General features: G+C 37.7%; 1 protein-coding gene across 2 annotated transcripts in view; it reads right to left on the bottom strand.

The window, feature by feature from the left end:
* The window catches only part of WDR7 (WD repeat domain 7), a 382,832-nt gene that overhangs the window by 77,703 nt on the left and 280,933 nt on the right, over positions 1-24,196 (bottom strand). For both annotated transcript variants that reach the window (XM_011949222.1, XM_011949231.1), the window contains 3 exons: positions 17,643-17,760; positions 14,887-15,036; positions 14,181-14,263 (listed from right to left, as the gene is read on the bottom strand). In XM_011949222.1, the coding sequence (XP_011804612.1) occupies positions 14,181-14,263; positions 14,887-15,036; positions 17,643-17,760 (351 nt within the window). The remainder of the gene's footprint in view (positions 1-14,180; positions 14,264-14,886; positions 15,037-17,642; positions 17,761-24,196) is intronic.

The following is a 24,196-nucleotide window of genomic DNA, read 5'->3' as shown; positions in this document are numbered from 1 at the left end:
TCATTTGCATTATTCTAATATATATCCAATTATAAAGAAACACACTCATTGAAAAGAGAAACACAGAGGATTCATTATAGAAAAACAGTTAAGAAGTGAAAGTAACTCTTTACCAATAATCCCCTCCCATCACCCCAGTATCCACCAGTCACAGCTTGGGATGTGTCTTTCCAGATCTTTTTCTCTTCATATATATACCTGTATAGGTATGAATAATGATCATCACATACAGTTTTCTTTTTTAAAAATGATTTTATTTTACATACTCTTCTGTAATATTGCTAGTTTCTTTTAAAATTTCTCTTTTACTAACATCTTTCCATGTCAGTAAAAATGGATTACCTCAATCTTTTTAATGGCTGTATGGTATGCCATAGTTCTCTATATTATAGAGAATATAGAATAGAAACAAGTGTTAGTAAGAAATAATTTCATTTAGAGGACGCAAGTGAATGAGTGTTTTAATACAAAGCACATTATTCTGTGTAAATACTAAGATAGCTTCCGACAAAGGTCAACTAAAAGTTAATCAATTAAATCCAGCAAAAACAATATTAAACACTTTAAATTTTAATATCAATAGTATTAAAACTCATGTGCTTTATCCATCTTAAGTAAATTAGAGAAAATTATATTCCAAATCCTTTCAAGTTAGTACCTTCCTTGCTACTACTAATGTCTTTAATATCTACTGGAAAGCCAAAGTAGTTGAGTCATTACATATGTTGTTCAGTTCTATGTACATGGTGCTTGAGAATTTCTTCATTCTTAGCCATGAAATATACAATGTAAAAGAATACACACTGTAATTTTTGCAAAGTAATCATTGATTCATTAGTCAGCAATTCACAATAGTGTTTAATTAGTATTTCGTTCAATGACAGTCATTTATATATATATAAAAAAAGCATAGATTTTGGAGTCAGAAGGCTATATCTGCCTGATAAACATCTACTCATCTTTGAAAGCTCTGCTAAAATACTACCAGTTCTCCTTTCCTCTATGCACAACTGCCAGCTCCCTCCTTTGTGTCCCTCTTATCATGGCACTGGGACTCTTCTGTGGGTCCTGGACACCCTTTTCTCATAGCATTTATGACAGCTCACTGATTGACCTCTCTGTCTCTGCCAAGCCAACTTTAAGGCCCTTTAGGGCAGGGACTGCCTGACAGGCCCAGCATGGCATACAGCACAGATAAACGGATAACTGAATGAATTGGAAATTTTCAGAGAAGTCACACAAGTGCTTAAAAAATATTTTACTTTGTTAAATTGAACAAGTCCCACTTTTTGATTCCCATTTCTTGAGTGGCTTCTTTTTTTCTAATTTTGGAATTGGGTACTAAGATTAGCCATTTATATGTTAAAAAACAGTCAATTAAAATATTTTCTTTTCATTTTTATTTTCAGTTCTAAAGATAAACACCATATAGTGTTGTAAATATCATCATTAAATATGACTGAAGTTTCTATTGATTTTTTATCTCTTTAATAAGTATGAGTGGATGATATGCTTTTTAAAAAATAGTTTATTTTTTTAGAGATGTTTTAAAATCAAACCAAAACTGAGGAGAAAGTAGAGTTCCTATATTATTCCTACGTCTATATACACACGACCTCCTCCACTATCAATACCCTGCACCAGAGTGGCAGCTTTCTGATAAATTTACATATCATTTACATTAGCGTTCACTCTTGGTTTTGTACATTCTATGGATTTTGACGAATGTATAATGGCATACATCTACCATTAGAGTATCATATGTGTCATATAACATAGTGTCACTATCCTGAAAATCCTTTCTCCCTCGACCTCTGGCAACCACTGATCTTTTTCTGACTATAGTTTTGCCATTTCCAGGATGTCATATGGCTGGAGATCATATAATAGATAGCCTTTTCAGATTGATTTCTTGCATTTAGTGATATGCATTTAGTAATATGCATTTCTCCATGTCTTTTCATGGCTTGACAGCTAATTTTTTTTTTTTTTTTTTGTCGCCCGGGCTGGAGTGCAGTGGCCGGATCTCAGCTCACTGCAAGCTCCGCCTCCCGGGTTTACGCCATTCTCCTGCCTCAGCCTCCCGAGTAGCTGGGACTACAGACGCCCGCCACCTTGCCCGGCTAGCTTTTTGTATTTTTTAGTAGAGACGGGGTTTCACCGTGTTAGCCAGGATGGTCTCGATCTCCTGACCTCGTGATCCGCCCGTCTCGGCCTCCCAAAGTGCTGGGATTACAGGCTTGAGCCACCGCGCCCGGCGACAGCTAATTTTTTAATACTGCTGAATAATATTCCACTGTCTGAATGTAAGAGAAGTAACATGCTTCTAAAAAAACTATCCCTTTGGTTTCCACTTAAACTTTTTTTGCCCGTAAAACTTAATCAGATACAAAAATAGCTTTAAACAAAATAGGAACCCCTTGTTTTTCTTAAAACATGTGATTTACCTTCCATATTAATTGAGTTCTTTGTTCATTAAATAGTCTCAGTGCAGGATTAGGTTTGAGAGTAATTACTTCAAAGAATTTTTAGGAAGGCATCAAAGAAGCTGCAGCATCCATATAGACCTATGTTAAGATGTATATATTTTAACATGTTTCAGAATTTATTGTAAGATAATGGTTGGTAATCATACATTTGTAAGTCAGCCATGAGAAAAGTAGCTGCTACACAAAACGTTTAATATTTTGGAGTTGAATGTTGCCATCGTTAGCAGGCACAAGAGCCCCTTGTTTCCTACAGGAGGAAACTGAAGTCGAGTGATGTGCCCCAGACTGCACAGTGGGTGTGGCAAAGGCAGGAGCCCCCACGACCTGGGCTTCGCTGTCTCACCAGACGCAGTCCCACAGGGACAGCTGAGAGCAGTACTTCTCAAGTGTCCACACTGACACCAGGATGTTATTTGCCTTTTTCACTCTCGTTTTCTCATGAATGTAGAGCTGAGTTTTCCAGATTTTACATGATCTGAGATATCACAGGTGGAAGCAGACAGAAGAATCCAGTTGACTTCTGTTAAGCCAGACATCAAAGAGGTTGGCATCATTTTTCATAAAAATATGTTTTATGTTAAGATATAATGGGTTCTTTTCAAATAAAATAATTTAAAAATTTCTCAGTTTAAATTTCTAATATGGCAAATATTGATAGTCATAATTCACTATAAACAAATGTTCTTTGGGTTCTTCAATAATTTTTAAGAGTTTAAAGGGGTCCTAACATTAAATAGGTTGAGAATTATTCACTTGGAATCTTAATTCTTTGAAAAAGCAGACTATATACTAGTGTATATATGTATATGTGCATGTGTATATACACATAGTGTGCATATAAGATATATATAATACAGATACATAGTATATACATAGCTTAAGATATATACATCATGTGTGTATATATCTTAAGATTTCATATATATATTCCATATTTTAGGGAATTATACATATTCTGTATCTTTGAGAATTTTGTTTCAAAGAAACAAAAGCAAGCTAAACACAAGTGCTTAGGGTTGCTGAGAAGAGACTGTAAGATAACCTTAGAATCGACAGGATGAGATGCCATTTAGGATGGGGAAGAGCTAACTGTGAACTAGGGAAGGGAAAGACAAGGTAACAAAGATGAGGAAAAGGGTGTGAGGAAGAGGTATGGGAGTGTGCGCCCTGGCTCTCTGTTCCAGGAGCAGACCCTTTAATCCTCAGTGCAGGCACAGGGTCTCTGCATTCATCATTCAACAGTTAAGGTTGCCGGGACTACAATAGGAAATTATCAGAGAAGTTACCTGTTCTTAAGGGCCTAATGAGTAAAAAAAGGATAAACAAGAGGAGTGCAGATTATAAAATTCTGTGAAGCTAAAAGGGTAATAATGTGAGAATGATGGCAAGGAGGCTGTTATACATAGGGAGGTCAGAGGAGGCTGACCTGAATGATGAGACCATGCAGGCTATGTCAATATCTGGAGGAGGTGCCTTCTAGGCAGAGGAAATAGCAAGAACAAAAGTCCTGAGGTAGGAATAAGCTTGGCCTTATTAAAGGAAGAGAAAAAAGACGAATGAGCCTAGAGAATTTGAGAATGGCACTTCAAGAATGCAAGTCTGACACATTTAAGAGGATGTCATCTATCATGTGACCTCTAAACAATGGGCCGATTTGCTACCAAAAATTATGTATCATGGTGCTTTAACATCAAATGCCCATGGTTCCTTAAGGAGGCCCCCTTCTGGAACCAGTGGCACTGGAATCCCAAGAAAAGTTAATGGTCCTTTAAAATAAATAGAAGTTTCAGGATTTCTACTGAGCTACAGGAAGCCTAGCCTCAGTTTTCCTGAAATCTAGGCTACCTTCTCTCTAGGTACTGGTTCGTAGGAAAGGTTATCACTGTGGGATATGGGAGATGCAGAAAATAAAGAGTTTTAAGAAAGAAAAAATACATTTCATGATTCTGTGCAACAAAGGATTTCACTAAATCAGTGGTTCTCAAACTGTGGTTTTGCAGATGCCTTTCCTTTGAGAAGTCGACGAGATCAAAACAATTTTCATAAAAATACTGAGATATTATTTGGCCTTTTCGTCGTGTTGATTTTGCACTGATGATGCAAAAGCAATGGTGGGTAAAACTGCTGACACTTTAACCCGAATCAAGGCAGGGGCACTGACATGTCCTCGTTTAGCAGTCGCTATGTTCTTCACTGCCATGCTGGCAGTGAGCAAAACAGCAGAACAGTTTCACTTCAGAATATCCATGATGAAAAAGTTATTAATCAAGGAAATTTCAACCCTTGAGTACACATTGTTTCAACATTCAGTGTGACAAAGTGGGAAGTACGCATAAAACACTTCTGTATACTGAAATCTCATGGTTGTCTTGGAGAAAAACACTTGTAAGATTGACTTGCAGAATGAACTAGCTGCTTTTTTCACCGAACGCCATTTACTTGAAAGCATAACTGAGAGAAAAACTAGTTATTTGAGAGATACTTTCTTGAATATGAACAACGTTAAGCCTTTCCAGGAAAACAACTGACAAGATTCATTGTCAATGACACGTTCAAGCTTTTAAGTAAAAATAAGAATTTTGGAAACCTGTATCTGGCTTCTCAACACTAACTTTTTTGAGGAGATCAGCAGTAATATTAGTAAATGTGCTATTTTAATATTGTTAAATGCAAAGTGACCATATATGGACAGCCAACATAACTCAGTGGACCAACATTCTCCGAAGACCAGGGCATAATGTTACAAAATCACGGGCAGGTGAAAGACCCATTCGAAGTGCAAGATACACTGGTGGATTTAATATAACAGTAAAGTTCATGTGACTGCAGATTCCACATTGCAACTAACCTTTAAAAAACAATCACATGTTGAGTTTTGGTGCAGTGTCCAAGAAGATATAAAATTACCTGAAAAGGCCATTAAAACATTCCTCCCTTTTCAACTACACATCTGTGTGAGCAGTTACATTCTGACCATATCTTCCAACCAAAATAATATACTGCAACAGATGAAAGACGTGCATAGCTATTAAATTCCACCTGTCTTCTAGACAGTAAAGAGATCTGACAAATGTCAAGCGATGCTACTTTTCTCAGTATTTGTTCATTTTGGAAAGTATTTTTCATAAAAATGTTTCTACATCAATGCAAAATGAGTTGATTTTAAACAAATAAATCAATATTTAAAAAATGCTCAGTTTTAATTTTTAAAAGACAAAAATATAGATACAACCTTCATAAACAAAAACTCAGGTTTTCAATTTTGATAACAGCATGAGACCAAAAAGTTTGAGAACCACTACTTTAAAGACTGAAAAGCATTTGGTAATCAAAAATTGTTTGTAACCAAAGGGAAACAGAGAGACAGAGAGAGAGTTTAGAAAACCAGTGGGGGCAAAAACCAGATTCCAGTAGATGAAGAGAGTGGGAGAGGTGACAAACTGGATGAAGTGTCCTGGAAAAGGATGGATTGGACAGTAGGTGGAGAAGATACAGAGAGAAGGAAGGGTTTTTACAAGAGAACAAAATACACTTCCAGGCTGAAAAAGAGATGCCATAGAGAAGGAGAAGGTAAGGATAAAAGAGAAAGTTATCTAAAGAGCAAGGTCCAAGAGGCGGTGAGAGAAAATGAGATGAAGGATACACAGGAAGAGGCCTGGGCTTGGAACTCAGCAACGGTCAGCTCATCCTCTGATGAGATGGCTCAACTCCATGTGTGCCCCTGACACGTGTAAGCCTGTGTAACAGTGCACACCCCACTCTAAGAACACAGAGCAGATATGAGATCTGTTCAGGAAAGCTAAGCTTCACTTTGGTCTGACTGTCAGCATAAAAAAGGCTTGTCAGTTTGCCTGTTTTTAAAATGAAGGACAGGAAGTAGTAAGTCATAACGGAAGGTCCTTTACAGAATCAAAATTTTACAACTTGTAATTCTATAAAAATAATGCAGTAAGGTCACTGCTTAAGCAAAAGAACTGATGCCATTTATCAGGATGAAATTAAGGACTAAACACACGAAGCGGCATAGCTAGTGTCATTATTCAACCACTGTCGCTGAGTGGCTACACTGAGGGTATACATTTTTTAAACTAAAAATTGGGACAGAGCCCAACAAAGGTTTTTTTCTTTTTTTGGAATCAGTGAATTTATTTATTTGACAAGTCTTTAAAAACCATAAAAATTAAATCACAAAAATTAAATTTGATTATTATACATCAAATAAACTGCCTTAACTCAAAACAAAAAAAGTGCGTGAAATAATGACCTATCTGGGAATGCTGGGACATATGGTCTTTGGCCAGTTGGAGCCCTCTACTAGTTGCTATAAAAGAAATGAAGGGAAAAGCCCCTTTCCTCAAGCTACTTGTATGTGCACGACTGTGCAGTTTTAAGTGACCAAAAAATCACATCTAGAGGTATATCTAATTTTTGCTCTGAAGAAATCCTAAAATCTCTTATGACTTACAATTTCATTTAAAAAAAACCCTAATCCTTTATTTGTCATGCATTACGCCACTACCAGACCTCAAGATCATAATATAATCACCTTAAACTTAAAAAGTACGTTGTATTTGTAGAAGTATTTTATCTTCGTTTCTTTTTTTTTGTTTTGTTTTTGAGGCGGAGTCTCGCTCTGTCGCCCGGGCTGGAGTGCAGTGACCGGATCTCAGCTCACTGCAAGCTCCGCCTCCCGGGTTTACGCCATTCTCCTGCCTCAGCCTCCCGAGTAGCTGGGACTACAGGCGCCCGCCACCTCGCCCGGCTAGTTTTTGTATTTTTAGTAGAGACGGGGTTTCACCGTGTTAGCCAGGATGGTCTCGATCTCCTGACCTCGTGATCCGCCCGTCTCGGCCTCCTAAAGTGCTGGGATTACAGGCTTGAGCCACCGCGCCCGGCTTTATCTTCGTTTCTAATGGAGCCTTGATAGTAGCTTCTAAGAGCTTAAACCTCTCTATTCTGACATTAGTAAAGAATAATTTTGCCAAATAAAAAACAAGCATTCCTTTTGGAACATGTGTGTATCACACGTACAAGTTCTAGAGTGCTTTTCTCTGGGTTCAGTAACATCTGTGCAGAACACACCGCAAGTACTGCTCTACGCCTTCGTGTTTCATGCTGCTGCAGCACACTGAGTAGTGTAATACCAGTCAGCATTGATCCAGTGACCAAAGGAAGACACATCATCCAACTGAGTCAAGCATGGCACACTCCGTGTTGCCTGGTCTTCCGTGTGAGGGACTTCACATGGGGATCTGACTTCAGTGACATGGCAACTTGCAACGAAATTTTAACAAAGAATTCTGAAGAAATTTCAGTGATGTTTATCCTCCCAAGACTTGAAAGGAGTCGGTTCTACTTTCTTGGCGTCTAGGGTATTTTTAACTGAGGATGCTGTATTATTTATAGTCCAGGCAATTAAATGTAAATTACTCAGAACCCTCTAACAATAATTATCTAGAGTGCTAGATGATGCCTTTTTGAAGATCACCGAGGAGACGCACGAAGGCAAAGCCGAGGCCCAGCTGGGAAAGAACCTACAGAGATTCATTTCTTAAATGTTACCTTATTGTGCTTCCTATTCTGCTTATTTATAAACATAAAACTAATTCAGTGCTGCAGCAGTCTTGTGGCTAATATGTTTGTGCTTTAAAATGGATGCAGTTTAATTCCTATATAATAATACAGTCATATTTGTTACACTGATAAAAAAATCTGACAGGAGAACCATTTTGTATAACTGTGTTTTGAAGGATGTGTGTGCTACATTTTTTCAAGGGCACTGAAATCTAAGTAATCTTCTTGTATTATTAGTAGATGACACTACATTATTAATATCCCAGAAAGTGAAATGTGAATTATTAGGAAATATTTAAAGCTATGACTGTAACGTTAATACAGCTAGTTAATAGTGTGTGATTTTTGTAACTTTTACTGGATTTGTTATAGAAAAATATCTATAGCTATATAAACGACTCCAGGAAGATCTAAAGTATTTCAGTTAATACAAAAAATGTCTTTTTTATTCTAGAAAATAATCATAGCTAATATTCTTACAATGATTTTTACTTTCATGGCTTTTGAAATAAAACCGTGTATTTCATATACACATATACATACATGCACTAAGGTACATACACACATACATAATACATACACATACACACATAACATAAAGGACTTACGGAAGCTTCTAGAACACAGTAAAAAGATAGACAAAAAAGACAAAGCTGAAGGTATGATTATGAGCGAAGGAGCACGGGCGACAGAAGCCATGACTTCCTAGACTTAAGCAGGGACTTTGGCTTTAAGCTGCTTAATGGCCAAGGCAAATTTTAAAATTAACACTGGTTATATGGGAAAAACAAACAAAACACAAACAAAAACCACATTCTAGGTTCCTTAGGAAAAGAAAAACGAGCTGTCATCTAGATTTAAAAGAAACGTCTTGAGTCTTCATAGAAGGGACACTAAACAATGTACCGAGTGACATCAACATGACAGCCCTGCCATAATAGGACCACTGTTTTCTTACGCACTCCCTTGAAAGGTGCCTCCATGCAAACGGCAGGCCTAATGCTGAAGAGGAACATGGGCAGGGAAACCTCGGAGGAGAACAGACAGCCTAGAAAAAAATGGAGCTCTTGGATGGTTTCACCCAATCTAAAGATGTAAACTAGAATATTCCGAGGAATAAATGGACCACATGTATTCTAAACTAGCTTCTTAGTGCTCTGTGTTTCTCAGCTGAGTTTTAGATAAAACCTGATTAATGAAAGTCTGCACTTACAGCCATCAGCAGGCATTCTGTGGCACTGTCTAAGGGCAAGTCTTTAAAAGCTCATGGTGTATCTCTGGAATGCATGGGCTGAAGGAATATCTTCAGCCATTTCCTTAGAAATTCTGAGTTTATTCAATATATAAATGAATAAAAAAAATACAAAAATTAGCTGGGCATGGTGGCACACACCTGAAGTCCCAGCCACTTGTGAGGCTGAGGCGAAGAATTGCTTGAACCTAGGAGGCAGAGGTTGCAGTGAACTGAGGTCGCGCCACTGCACTCCGGCCTGGGCAACAGAGTGATACTCCATCTCAAAAAAAAAAAAACAAAAAACAAAAATCCACAAACAAACAAAAAACCCTACAAGCCCACTGGTGAAGATGAAAAAAACTAAACAACAAAATAAAACCAAAAAACCCAAACTCAGGATTATTCAGCATTCTATATATAATGCTATTTTATCTTTGGACTCACAGAGAATAGTTAATTTTATGTTAACCACCAGTCAGAATACTGTTTTTAAATACTCAATGACTTCAGGATACTACATTAGCTCTTAATTAATACAACTTTAGATGTGAAGATCATGTTTACAATATTGACTAAAAATTATTTATTACTTTTTTACAGATATGAAAGCAATAATGTCATCTGGTAGTTTTTTACTTATATATTACTTTGAAATATATATTAGCTAATATTTTGTATACATTTTAGATTTTCACATTATTATTAGAGAGACCCACAAAAAAATAATACTGTGTGAATACCCAAATCATAAGCACTTTTCTGGATGCATCCATAAATATTTCATTTATGAAGAACACTAATGAAGTTTCACATCATTTTGTGATCTGTCAGCCACAGCAACCGAATACTGGCATAAGGCAGCATTAAAGAGGTTAGTCTAAGACAAAACCCAGAGCACATTTTAAAAAGGGTAAAAGGAAGGAAACAAAAAGAAAAAGAATACAAAACTATATAAAGATTTTAAAAACAAACATCACATATTTGAACCACAGATATTCATGCCATTGACTTTGGAGTTTCCCATTTCATGAAAGGCATTTTGTATACAGAAGACTCAAAAGTGCTATAAGGCACCTAGTAGAATCCAATGGTACAGACATGGCAGATACTCAATAAAATAATTTTAACTCCTACTGATATGTTATCTTTGTTGTTCATATATTAACCTAGTAAAAATCAGCCAATAGATGGAGTGGCATTGACCTGTAAAACTTCTGAGGACCCATGCAAGCTTAGTGTTCTCTGAAGTCCTCTATAATTTATCATCTATTGCAACTCACATTTAGCATAAGCTACAAGCTTATATTGTTAATCATTCTTCTATGTTTATGTGCTGACTCACAAATAAATGGGCCTATGTGGACTTTATTTTCACAATCTTAATAATATCTACATAACTTAATAACTTTGTTATAAATCTGATGTTTCATAAAATTATGTCTTATCAACTATGTCCTGGTAGAAGAATTACACATTTTTGCTTAACCTTTTCTGACTTTCTATTGTCTATCAAACACAGTAAGTCCTCACTTAATGTGAGGATTTAGTATGTTCTTGAAAACTGACCTATAATGAAACCAATTGTACCACAGGCTAATTGATATCTAAGAGTTAAGTTTCTATGGCACATTTCTGGTCACAAAAACATCACCAAACTCAGAAAGACCCAAAACATTTCCAATATTAAACACTGAAATGAAGTTGACCTCTACAAACATTTGAGAAAGATTAATAAAAATGTTACCAGGACCACCCTGATGAAATAATTGGAAAAGTTCTTTTTCTTACCGTTTTTCTTTAATTATGCCCTTTATTTGCAGGCACAGCTGCATAAAGAAACCAGACAGCCCAGTAGCACCAGAGCTTCTCCATTCCTGACCACATACCAGAGGGAGATAAGATCCCCAACTGGTGCAAACTGGAACAAGTGACCCCTAGTTGCCTTTAGATCCTTAACGTTATCATTATAATACTAAAATTCCCTCACCCAAAAGAACACCTCGCCATTTTGTGTCATGGGTTGCATGAAGATGTATGTTTATGCACTGAGCCTGTGCATCTGGAGTCCCACCCTGTGCATGTTAACATCCCTTTCCCTCTCCATACCCGGCTCTTACACGCACCATGCCTTCTATTTTTCGGGGAGAGGGTGTCTTTAGACCAAGAGTTCCTTCCTTTTCCAGGCCTGGCCAGGAATAAAGCCTGCTTGACTTTTTCCTGCTTTGCAACTGATAAAAAGCAGGCAAAGAACTCCACCTACCCACGACAAAAACAAGTAAGATCATTATTTACCCACTTATCCTAGTTCAGGGTCATGGGTGGCTGGAGTCTCTCCCAGCAACTCAGGGCACTAGGCAGAACCAGCCCTGGATAGGATGCCATCCCATGATGGAGCGCGTGTGCGCACGCCACACACTCTCGCTCAGATGGGGACCATTTAGAAATGCTAGTTCACCTAATGGGCACATCTTTGGGATGTGGGAGGAAACCAGAGTACCCAAAGAAAACCCACATGGACCTGGGGAGAAAGTATAAAGGCCACACAGACAGTGACCCTAGCTGAGAATTACTTTTTTCTCTTCAACATTATGATGAAATGATGTTGAATGAAATGACATTATTCAAGGCCCTGCTGTAATAGTCAAACTCCTTCCTATGAAATTCAAAGCCCTCTCTATACTCAGGCACTATACTAGACTCCCACCCTCAACCTACGTTCTAGCCACTCTACTACACAGCATTTACCAAACTTGCTGTACACTTCTGTGCCGTCAAACATTTGCCAGTCTGGTTCCCTCTGCAATTCAAGATGACACACCCCTAATTATCCTGCAAAGCCCACCCCATCAACTCTTCTGTGAAGCTTCCAGAATCCACTACCACTTTTCCATCACCACAACTCCCTCAGAGGGAAAATCCCTCTCTCCATTTGGCAGACACTTTTACTAAAGCATTTTCACAGGTATTATTATTGTTATTATGCCTTCTCCTTTGTGAAACTTTCTCAGACTTCCATACCCAGAATTAAGCACTCCATTTATTGCCTACCTCAGTCCCTGGTATGTAATTCTACTCCAGCATAGGACACAGAAGCTGGAATCATCTGTCTGTATAATTACCTCCCCTGTGCCCCGTGAGGATATCACCTTATTCATCATTGTTTCCCCAGGGCCTGGTTAGTACCTGATACACAGTAGGTGTTCAATAAATGTTATTAAATTGATAAACAAAATACAACTGCTTTCTGCCAAATCAGAAAAAATTTATACTGAGCCTTCAGTTAAGACACGTGCCTCCTTAGCATTCTAGCAGAACCCTGACTCTTCAGTGACCACATAATAGGAAACGAAAGTGGATATGCAGCAGACTAAGGTGGTTTTAGGGACTGAGGATCTGGCTTGTGGAGGAGGCAGGCTTCCAGCAGAGGGGAAAAACAGATCCTTTAAACACTGAACACTTTCATGTTACCTCCAGGAAGCTTCTTTACATGCCAGTGGCTGGCGCTGCAAGGAGCACCGTTAACATTCAGTAAAATAAGCCCCAGTAAAACCGCTTCCTCATCACCTCCAGGAAGCGACAGGCAAAAGTGCATTTTCACTTAGACATTCCCATAGAAAACAGTCAACTTGGAAAATAACAACTACTTGTATTCTTAAAATCAGTTCATTGTGCATAAGATTTAATATACACAATTCTTAAAAAGAAGACCATAAACCAAACACACGGCATAATGTTAAAACACGGTTGTATTCTAATTTGCCAAACCCCGTCACGAGAAAATGTGCATCTGTAGACATGTATGCTACAGTGTAATTTTTTTTTACCTTGTGTTTATGTTTTTAAATTTTGGGATGCATGAATCGGAAACTGCAAAATGAAGAGACCAGGCTACAAGGTCTACCATAAATACAGAAAAAGATATGCGAAGGCTCATAGAGTACAATCACATGCTGAAATAAATTTGCATAGTAGGTAATGTCATTGCACTCAGGAAAGCTGTAGTCCAAAATGAAGCTTTCTACTACAGTGTATTCATAAAAATGAGCAAAAATAGGATATCACTGAACTTGTCTTCAAAAGAAAAACGTTATATAACTATGAATAACTGGTTGTTCTGTTTTCTACAAAAACAATTATCTTCAAAAGATTTAAATACTATTTCTATCGACTGCATGGAGATAAAACATTTTTTAACAAGATGTACCTCAATCTATAAGCATTTTGAGAACCAAGTTTAAAACAGCTTTGAAAGAAAAATAAACATAACGTTACTACACTTTGGCTCTAAAAATACCCCTTCACGCTATAATAATTATATGCTCTATAATTATTAAATTATGTACATATATAATTCATAAAGTTACACTTAGCAAAAGCAACATTGCTTATAAAAGTTTTAACTTTTCTTGGCTTCTTTTCCTGCTTTCTCATAAGGAAAACACCTATACTTAAGAGAAAGTAATGCAAACACTGGTCTTTGTATTAAAAATAAACTTTATCAGTGAAAGCGTGGCCCAAAGATGTCTGCTGGCAGAAAAGAACATTTTCTTTCCAAAGCCAGAAGCTTCCTAACTCAATTTTGTAACGTAAATAATAATTAGAGTAATGAATATAAGAATACAGACACATTCAATGAATGTTCTCTCTTAGTCAGTTTTTCTAAGGTTTGAGCAAAATATCTTCAACACCCAATTTCAAATAGCTAACTCTACTATATTTTTGTTTCTAACTATAACCTGCCTATATTGTTTTAGAAAGTAAGCAGACATTAATAAATAACTGGATTTCTAATTGACCAAGACTACTAACACTGTGCCAAACATTTTAAAAATTATTTGTTACTGAAAATTATTTATTTTGCATGTTCTTGAAGACTTCTTTACCTGCAGATGGCTGGGAAACATTCTTGAAGACCTTTCTTTTTAACTAAAGATCCTTCAAGGCAGTACATAATGATATCCATAACCTTTGACAGAAAAGAACAGATTTAAAATTAATTTCAAATGCTTAATTTTCCAAAATGTAAATGGTTAACTTAGGCCTCATTTGCCCATAAAAAGTCTATATAGTTTTATTTTAGTATTTAAAATAAAAACAAAAGCAATTTAAGCCATGTGTATATTTCAATCTATCCTTTCTCTTATCTGTGAAAAGAAATCTAAAGGACAGTGCAATAAAATAAAGACAACAGACTTGTTTAAAGTCAATTCATATTTATGCACATAATAGGTAGCTTTATTCAACATATACATTTTATTTATAATGAAAGATGTCAAAGGTAACATAACCTTTACATATTACAGACATTTACATATTATGGACCAATTCTAAGTGAATGGTGAATGAACATGAAAATCGTTTTGATTTTTGAGGAAATTTAAATAAGTCTTCCAGAAATGGCACAAAAATTAATTTTAGTTATCTCTCTCTTACACACACACACACACACACACACACACACATTCTTTCTGTCTCTCTCACCCTTTATCTCTTTTAGAGATGCCAGAAATAAAGATGCTGATTTATATTACTTCATCAGAATATTTAATTTAGGTTGCTGATGGATCATTTAAAACAGGATATTCTTACCTCCACAAGAAGATCCACAACATCTGTGGGCATCTTTTCAATAAGAATTTCAATGACTCTCAGAATCTCCCCTTTAGCTCGTGCGAGAGTTGTTGTGTGCATATTCTGCTGTGATTGGGTATTTGCTGCAAGGGCTGTATGTCGGTGTACCTACAAAACATTTCTAAGCTGTAGATATGATTGACACTGATATAGTTTTACATTTCTAGCCATGGTTTATTTTTCACTTTCTAATACTACAGAAAAAAATAAACTTCTTGGGGGTGAGTCAGAAAATACTTTTGATTGCAAAAACAACATAAGTATAATAAAAACTCAATAGGTATTGCCTAATAGAATTCTGTAAGTTCCTAAACATTACCATGAGATGTTAATACAACACTATCATGACATGTTTAAAAAGAAACATATTGAGGACTTGTGAATTTGGTACATTTGGAACTAAGGTAGACAGAAGTTGGCAGATGCCCAGGAAGTAAAAGATATGATCCTTGCTCTCAAGTAATGATAGTGCAGCTGACCCTTGAACAACATGGGTTTGAAATGCATGACCTGACTTATACTCGGATTTTCTTCTGCCTCTGGGCCTCTGAGACAGCAAAACCAATCCCCTCCCCTTCCTCCCCCTCAGCCCACTCAATGTGGAAACGACAAGGATGAAGACCTTTATGATGATCCACTTGCACTTAATGAATAGGACATCGATTTTCACTTCCTTATGAGTTTTTTTACATTTTCTTTTCTCTAGTTTACTTTATTGTAAGATTACAGTATATAATATATATAACATACAAAATATGTGTTAATTGACTGTTTATCAGTAAGGCTTCTGGTCAACAGTGGGCTAACAGTAGTTAACTTTTGGAACAGTCAAATATTATTTGTGGGTTTTTGACTGCTAGGGGGATCGGTGCCCCTAACTCCCTTACTGTTTGAGGATCAACTACAAATAATACTTTAACCACACCGTGTCCCAGAAATTATTCTCTAAGTGCTTTACAATTAAGCTGGGAAATCCAAATGAACATGCCTCCAAAAATAATGAGCATGGCAAATAATATAAATTCAGTGTGATTTTCCCCATACAATTGTAAGCTTTATAGTTTGGATGAGGAAGAATATTAACAGGCCCTGGACTAGCCTGTGAAGAGCCATAAGGTAGTAGGCATAGAAATGGGGTAGAGGTCAGAGAAAATAATAAGAAACACTTTAGCATTTTACTCTAATACTCTAAGATTGAACAGTGAAGTGGAAAACTTCTGTGTGTTTTTTGTTTTATTTATTATTTAATATTTACAGACAGCATTTCACTTCACTATGTTTCCCAGGCTAGACTCAAACTCCTAGGCTCAAGCGATCCTCCTGCCTCAGCCTCCCAAATAGCTAGGACTACAGGCACATGCCACAGTAACAGGCTGAAAACTTGCTTTTAAAGGTAATAAATGTGGACTGTTATTTTAAAATTACCTTTCCAACCAAAAGCTGGAGTAGAATGAATTCAAAGCACGGGTATTCTAACAGTTCATTAAAAAAAAAAAAAACTCATATGTAAATGGTGTAAGGAAAGTTTGAAAACACAATTAATACAAGGACCTGTCAGACTAATGTGAGGCTTTTTCACTATATTCAATATTACAACCTGTGCATATTCCACTGATGGGAAAAACTGGCAAAAAAAAAAAAATCTTCCAAGACTAATAAAATTGACCACTTGTACCCACATATATATATACACATTATATATAACTATATAATACCTACAAAATAAATATATACATATGTATATTTTAAATCTAGTGGAACCTTACTATAACACTATGCACTATTAGAAAAATGCACACCCTTAGTCTACAAATTTATTTTAGATATGAACTCAAAGCCTCAGTGCCTCACATAAGCCTATACAAAATGCTGTTAGGACTTTCTTTCCTCCCCTCCCAGCGAAATTTGGCACAAATAGTTACAGCATGCCTATTAGGGATAGCTCTGGGGCAGACATAGGCCCAATAGGTTTCAGTTTATCTGAGTAGACTCAGAGGTATTTATTATTTTAAAAATTCATCATAGCTACAGGAAAAACAACTCAGACAGAGCCCACACCCTGTGGACACTGCATCTCCCCATTATTCATGCTGAAATGGAATAAACCTTTAAAAAAATTTAAGAGCTGATCATTCTTTCCTTTTCCTCCTCCTACTAAGACCTATAGGAAAGTTCCAATAATTGGCTCATTGTTCTTTACTAGTTTTCCAGTTAGATGTGGGCAATTAGTTTGAACACTAAGAACGTGGGAATCCATTGGCATTCAAGTCTTTATCTGTGACAAGTAATAGGAAAAACAATTAGCAAGTTTATGACTTACATTTTTTGTTTACAGTTGGAGAGCCAGTGCTAAATAAGAAGTTTAGTTTTGATGACAAGTAGGTACTTATCTGTGAAAAACGTGAACACCTTTAATGTCTTTGAGTTTTCATATGCCTGCTATAATTCAGATTGAAAAATGATTGTCAAAGATTTACAAGTGAATTAACATTGAGAACAGAAATGAATACAGAAGCACAGGTAATGAATGCACCACACCGTGGAATTCAGTGTGCATGCACACAGACACATGTGTTCATTTCAGTACTAAATTATTAACTTGCATTGTTCTAGAACAAACTAGAAAGACTATTTGTGGATATGAACCCTCAGCTTATAGTATCAAATAATTCCTCTGAATGAGAAGATGGCGCACACCGAGAAGCTCTGCTCACCTCTTTGGCTATGGTGGTGATGAAGGCGGGTGGTCTGGCGGTGGCAATGAGCGAGAGGGCATGCCTCGCAGAGCGGGCCGAGTCAGCTGCTGGGCTCAGAGGCAGCCCCATTGTGATGCTAAACAGGGATCAGGAAAAGGGAAAAAAAGAAAAGAAGCATTAGAAATATAGACTGAAAGATTAGACACAGCTTATAATGTCAGTTCAAGGTCAATGGGAGCACTCAAACAGTTAGAATATAATGGACTTGCAACAATGGGCAGTGATTAGGAGTCAGAGTGTTCTGGCATCAAATACAAAATGGAATAATTAACCGTGAAGATTGAAAACAGTATGTGCATCTGTCCAAAGTGTTAAAAACGCCTTGTTAACAAATTATCAAGAACTAGTACTGAATACATATCACAAAGCTCAGAATGAGGTAAGAACGAATTATCGTGCTGAGTATTTTCAAATTTTTCCTAAAAATAGTTATTTATAAAGCCATATTAAAAGACTGTATCTAAGGCTGTATATCTGAAAGGAAGGCAAGATTCACTCCTGTCTCTACAATTGTCACAAGTATTGAGAATGACAAAATTATTTTTCGTTTGTATATTATTTTTCTTTTGAAATATCCTTATACCGCCGGTATAGCCCAGTTTAGTACTTTTAGACCCAAACTACTAAACAGCATGCTCCACCAACAGTTACTTAGTACTACTGCCAAAAATTCTATTAACTGATACTAATTCTGTTTATATAAAGACGAAATGGCATGATGTTGTCCAAGCTATTTGTAAGACGATGCACACAATGAAAGAGATCTTCCCAAACTGTCAGAATGCCAGGGTCATGGTAGGAGAGTAATGCTATATTCACTCTCCACCTCTACTACTGAAAATATCAACATTCTTGTTTCCAAGCTTCCTTTATATTATATATAATCCACTGGGTACAATATCAAGACTATTATTAAAATGTGGTACGTGATCTGCCCATTAACTGTATACAAGGAGTATTTTGTTACTCAGTATGGGATATAATTATAGTTTCCCGAGTTAAATATTTTTATATTTAAATATGTATATGAAGACATGTATAAGAAATATGAATATGAACACTTATCCTACTCCAATTAAAATGAGTCTATGTGCTTCATGTGTAAACTGGATTGTATTTACTGAAAATTCTCAAAAAGTTTATAGGTATCTCTATAACTGATCTAAGAACCATTATTTTAACTTGTAGCTGAAAATAAAAATTACGTAGGCATTCTCATCATTGTGAAAGGAAGTTCACTTATAAAGTCTTTGTGACTGTTACACTGCTTAAATCTCTGACTGGTAGTATAACTGTCTCTCTTCTTTTTCCCATACCGAGGGTAGAGATGAAGCAGGGGCTCAGAGGAGAGGAGTATGGAGAGTTTTCCTTTGATGTTTAACACTGAAAAGAAAGATGTGAGCGGAGAGAACACACACATACTGAACAATGCACAAGCAGAAGGCATCGGTGGGTATCTCCCACCTCCCTGCCATGGAAGAGCCCGACACTCTTGGGTCCCAGTAGGAGTTAGAAAGAGGTGTTCTGTGAGAAAGCAGGATCGGCAGTTGGCCAGTTTCTTTTCTGGATTAAACTTGGCTAATTGCAAATTCAGTGAAAGAAATGTTTACTGTGTGAGTAGTGCTGAGGCTAGATGGCTTAATACTTATTGTAAAATTCAGATTATAAACCCAAACTTTAAGTCAAGTTTTCAAGGATTCAAAAGCCAATTAAACTTTGTAGATACCCTGTGATGCTTCCTTTCATCCATCAATATAGATGAATAGGGACTGATGATACTGAAAGGCTATAAACAATCAAAATGTTACATTAGTTGAATAATTCTAAACAAAATGAAATCAAGTTTGGGAAAATCAATAAAATCACAGAATGCTGGAGTTGGGAAAGATTTCCCAGGCAACCTCCCTGACAAGCAGTCAGCCAGGGAAAAGGAATGTCCATCTCCTGGGCAGCCCATCCTAGATCTGGAAGGCCCGCTACAGGGGAAGAACTGGGTGCAGAGCCCAAGGTCTAGGTTGAAAGTCAGGCTTTCCTGTGTTATTTCACGCCCTTTGCATCTGCTCCAGAATATCTCTATGAAGTGGTTGATACAGGTATTTACAAGTGAGAAGTCGGGTCTGAGAACTTAAGTGAGGGGCTAGGTAGTTGTGTGATGTCTTTCAGGACAGCTAACCTTTGGAGAAAATACAGTGGGGAGAGGTGTGACCATATTGTGGTTACTTGGATTACTGAACCAGTACTGTGACTAAACTTAGTGGCTTTGAATGAGTGGCTAGATTGCATCTTTGAGAGAAGATTTTAGTGATACGTTATTATACTTGGCCTTCAGCTGTTTTATTCAATATTAATAATGGTTTGAAGATACAGGATGCACAGTTATCAGCTGGTGTGGTTATAAAGTTGTAAGGGAGAGCAGTTATATTACGTAATAGAACTAAGATCTACAAAGTCATTAAAAAGATCAGACTCAGCTAAATAAGAAGTCTTATGTGTGGGTACAAAAATGACCAACTTCACAGGGGTGGGATTGGCAATACACTGCTGAACTAGGCTTGTGAACTACTGAGGATTGCATCTGAAACATAAATATGAATGGTAGTGATCCTGCTACCCAAAGAACTGGGCTGTGTCATGAGAAATACAGTAATAGGGAAGGTGTTACCCCTGCTGTAGTTCATGGCTCTGGGTGCCTGTCTGTCCTCCCTGTGGATATACTGCTACCTAGGTGCTAAGAGAAAGGGTCTGGCTTCTGCAGGACAAGAGTTACAGTGTCCTCCTAGAATCCAGAGAAGTCCAGTCTGTCCCCAGCTGTGTGCTGCTGGGATCCCTTGCCGTTGGAAACCAACATAAGCAGGATCACAGCAAACTCACCATTACCTCTAAGTTCTTGCTTCCATCCCTTCTCTGGTTCTTTTCATGGAAAAGAAATGTTTAGTGAGAGGCTAAGAAAGGGACACACACACACCCCCCCCCCCCCAGAATGAAGAGACACAATCATGTGTGCACCTGAGTGTGGAAATGGTCAGCTGACAGATCTTCAGGGCTCACTCCACAGTGACAAGTGGATACTTTCCCCTTACCCTTATGGTGTGCCCTGTGGCCACCCTGGACTGAATAAGCACAACATCTGTAAAATGGGTATATTAAAATATCTACTTCACAGCACTGACAAGACGATTAAATGAGGAAACAAATACAAAAACAACTAGCCCTGCCGGCTCCTATATTATATGTACAATAACTGCTTCTTCTGACCAAAGATGCTTCTCATAAAAAGAAGCAAGGTGAAGGGAAAATGAGATAAACTACTAGCAGGTCGCTGTTTCAAGCCAAAAGGCATAGCCATGCATCGTCCTTCCATGTCAACAAATGGCCTTGTAAATTTGGGGGAATCAGCAAACTTCTTATTGTAAGACAAATGATAAAGGTTGGTGCATTGGTTCTGGACGGTGGGTCTAGAAGAGAAGCTATAGGGTAAGGGGGAAGGAAGTGAATCAAAGACACGTGAACCTACTGCCCACTGAGTTCACTGGAAGTTGGAAAAGCCAGCGCTTTTGAAGAGGCATCAGTGTGCACACCTGAGGGATTCCCTCCATTGGCATCCAGCAGTCTGAGCACAAGACTACAGAGTGTGGATAACTCTACAGCTCTGAGGTCAGGGCTCTGCAGCGACTTGGAGGGTATGGCATCCACAGTGCAAAAGTAGGGGGCTGTGTGTGTGAGGGTAGAGAGGTGGTCAAGGCATAGAGAGAAACCTTGTGTCCCTCCTCTAGTCTACTCAATTCACCGTCATCATAGTCATCTTCCCAAAGCACCACCTTTGTTTCCTGGTTGCCCTACTTAAAAGTAACCTTCTCTACCACTTCTAGGAAAAACTCTAAACAGCTTGGCTTAAGATTCTAGGCCCTCCATAATCTAGTTCCCTAATTTTCAACTCACTCTTTTCAACACCAATGCTCCTGAAGTCAGGCTAATTTCCAAGCTGGTCCCTAAAGGTCTGTTCCTTATTTTATTCCAGTATTTTGCTAATGCTTCTCCTCCACCCCTTTCCCCACTGGCACAGTCTCCTCCCTCCTCTCTGTTCAATTCTGGTCTTCCCACATGGTATTCTCTAACTGCTACAGCACTCATTGACTTCTAGTGAAACAAAAATAATCAACAACAAACCCCATTTATTCCAGGCCCTTAATACTAAATCACATTCTGCCAGGACTTACGTGTTAGTTTTATATTATGGACTCTGTACAGATTTGAAACATGCCTGTCAATTCTGTGTATCTCCCCAAAGTGCCCAGTTCAGCCCCTGGACATGGTGGTAGTCCATACTCACGCAGTAAGTGAAGTAGCTGGCAAATTCAGCAGGAGGAAAAAAATCATTTAAGCTAGTTATTGGACTGAATTGACCAGGCAATGAAGTCAAAGCAATTGATCTGGTAGTCCCAACAGATGAAGTCTAATTCTACATTTGGTTATCTCTAAAGTCAAGAGTGCATTGTCTGTGTGATATGCTTTAATGTGGATGAAGAAGGACCATACTATGAGAGGTTTGAAATTAAAGGAGTATCAACCTTATTCTGGAATCTGCATGTAAACATGGAACGCATTTGTTTCATCTGATCCCGCCTATCTGGCTATTATGCGGATTATCTGTTACACAGGTTTACAGGATGGGTCTTTTGGTTCTCTTTATTCTAAAAAAAAGTGGTCATGACAGACTCTCTGTTTCACTCAGCATTTCAGTGTACACACCCAATATGAAATATCAGAGATGACAAATATTTTAAATAAAAATATGAATGGAAAAATAGTCCACGCTGGCTGAAGTCCCTCTTCACAGAACTGCTCATTAATCCTGTTCTAAAGCTCACTCCATCGGGGTGAAAGCGTTTCAAAAGTTACATGAAAGAACACTTTGGTTAAATGTCATGATCTAAAATTGTCAGACTTTATCATCTGTCAAATTAAGCAACAGTGTAAGGGAATATTCCAGGGGGGCCGGTGGGGGAGACATATAAAATTTCATTGAATAGCCTGTAAACTTTGGTCAATAGGAGCGGGGTAATGAAAAGAGTCCCCATCAAAAACAAAGACTACTAAAATGACTTTAAAAATGCATACTTAATGTATAGCCCCTGGGATTCCCATTTTATTCCTTCCTGGCTAAACAGGTATGTTAATATTTGTCCTCAATTTAACAAGATATCCTCTGTCATGCTGTACCTTTATTTCATAACTCGCAGGTGGCATTGAGTTCCTAAACACAAAGGTGGCAATTCCTTCCTCAAATGTATATCTTTAAGATCTAGTTCCTGTATGCTAAATACAATTACAGTGAATAAAAACTATGCTAATAGGATTTACTTATATGGCTTCCTCAGATTATAAATTTTCTGTTAAGAATAAATTTCACAGAAACAGGAAAAATATGAATAGCTTAAATATGGAATCCTAAAGCATCTTAGCATTTGTATGATGTGTTTCTTTCTCCACTCTTCACCCCCAAAATTCAAGAATGGTTGAGATGGCCGGGCGCAGTGGCTCAAGCCTGTAATCCCAGCACTTTGGGAGGCCGAGACGGGCAGATCACGAGGTCAGGAGTTTGAGACCATCCTGGCTAACACGGTGAAACCCCGTCTCTACTAAAAAATACAAAAAGCTAGCCGGGCAAGGTGGCTGGTGCCTGTAGTCCCAGCTACTCGGGAGGCTGAGGCAGGAGAATGGCGTAAACCCGGGAGGCGGAGCTTGCAGTGAGCTGAGATCCGGCCACTGGACTCCAGCCCAGGCGACAGAGCGAGACTCCGTCTCAAAAAAAAAAAAAAAAAAAAAAGGTTGAGATTTGAGTTAGCATACAAAAAATGTTTTTCTCCCATAGAAAAATGTTTTTCAAAAAGAATCTTTCTAATATACGGCACTTATCTGTGTGTCATCAAAGCATGTGTGGTTTCCAGTGACTTTATGCTTCTCTCTGAATGTTTGGTAAACTGTGATGATCCCAGAAAAGCAGTGGGCAGTCTGTAATTCACTAACGTCCCTCAGCTGTGGCAGTATGTGATGCTCGCCCGGCCCCTTCAGCAGCTAGGCTGGCACTGCTCCACTGTTCTCTTTCAGAGTAAAGGTCCTGCCACATGAATGAGGCAAATGGATCAAAATCACAGACCACAACTTGGACAAATGGAAGTCCAGCCTTCTAAGAGCACAAGAATTTTTCTGCTCCTTTGTATAGTGGGATTTTCTGCTGTTTCTAACATTTTATCAATCAATATGCACATAACTATACCGATCTAACAAAATTATGAATGCACGAAAAGGATAATACTGTATGTTTCTACTTTTCTCACAATTAGCTCGGGATGGCTCAATCTATGATTCCAATGACGTGCAGTCTCAATTTTCTCTTAAACAGTTCATCATGGACGAACAGTCCATCCCCATTATTTAAAAATTTCCTCACATAAGATTTTACCTGCGAATCACTCACCTTTTTAAGGGTGGCATAGCCATATGGTACAGGA

This window comes from Colobus angolensis, unplaced genomic scaffold, assembly GCF_000951035.1.
Source record: "Colobus angolensis palliatus isolate OR3802 unplaced genomic scaffold, Cang.pa_1.0 Scaffold108, whole genome shotgun sequence".
NCBI lineage: Eukaryota > Metazoa > Chordata > Mammalia > Primates > Cercopithecidae > Colobus > Colobus angolensis.
Note: the sequence above shows the minus strand (reverse complement) of the source record. Positions and strands in the feature narration are given on the sequence as shown.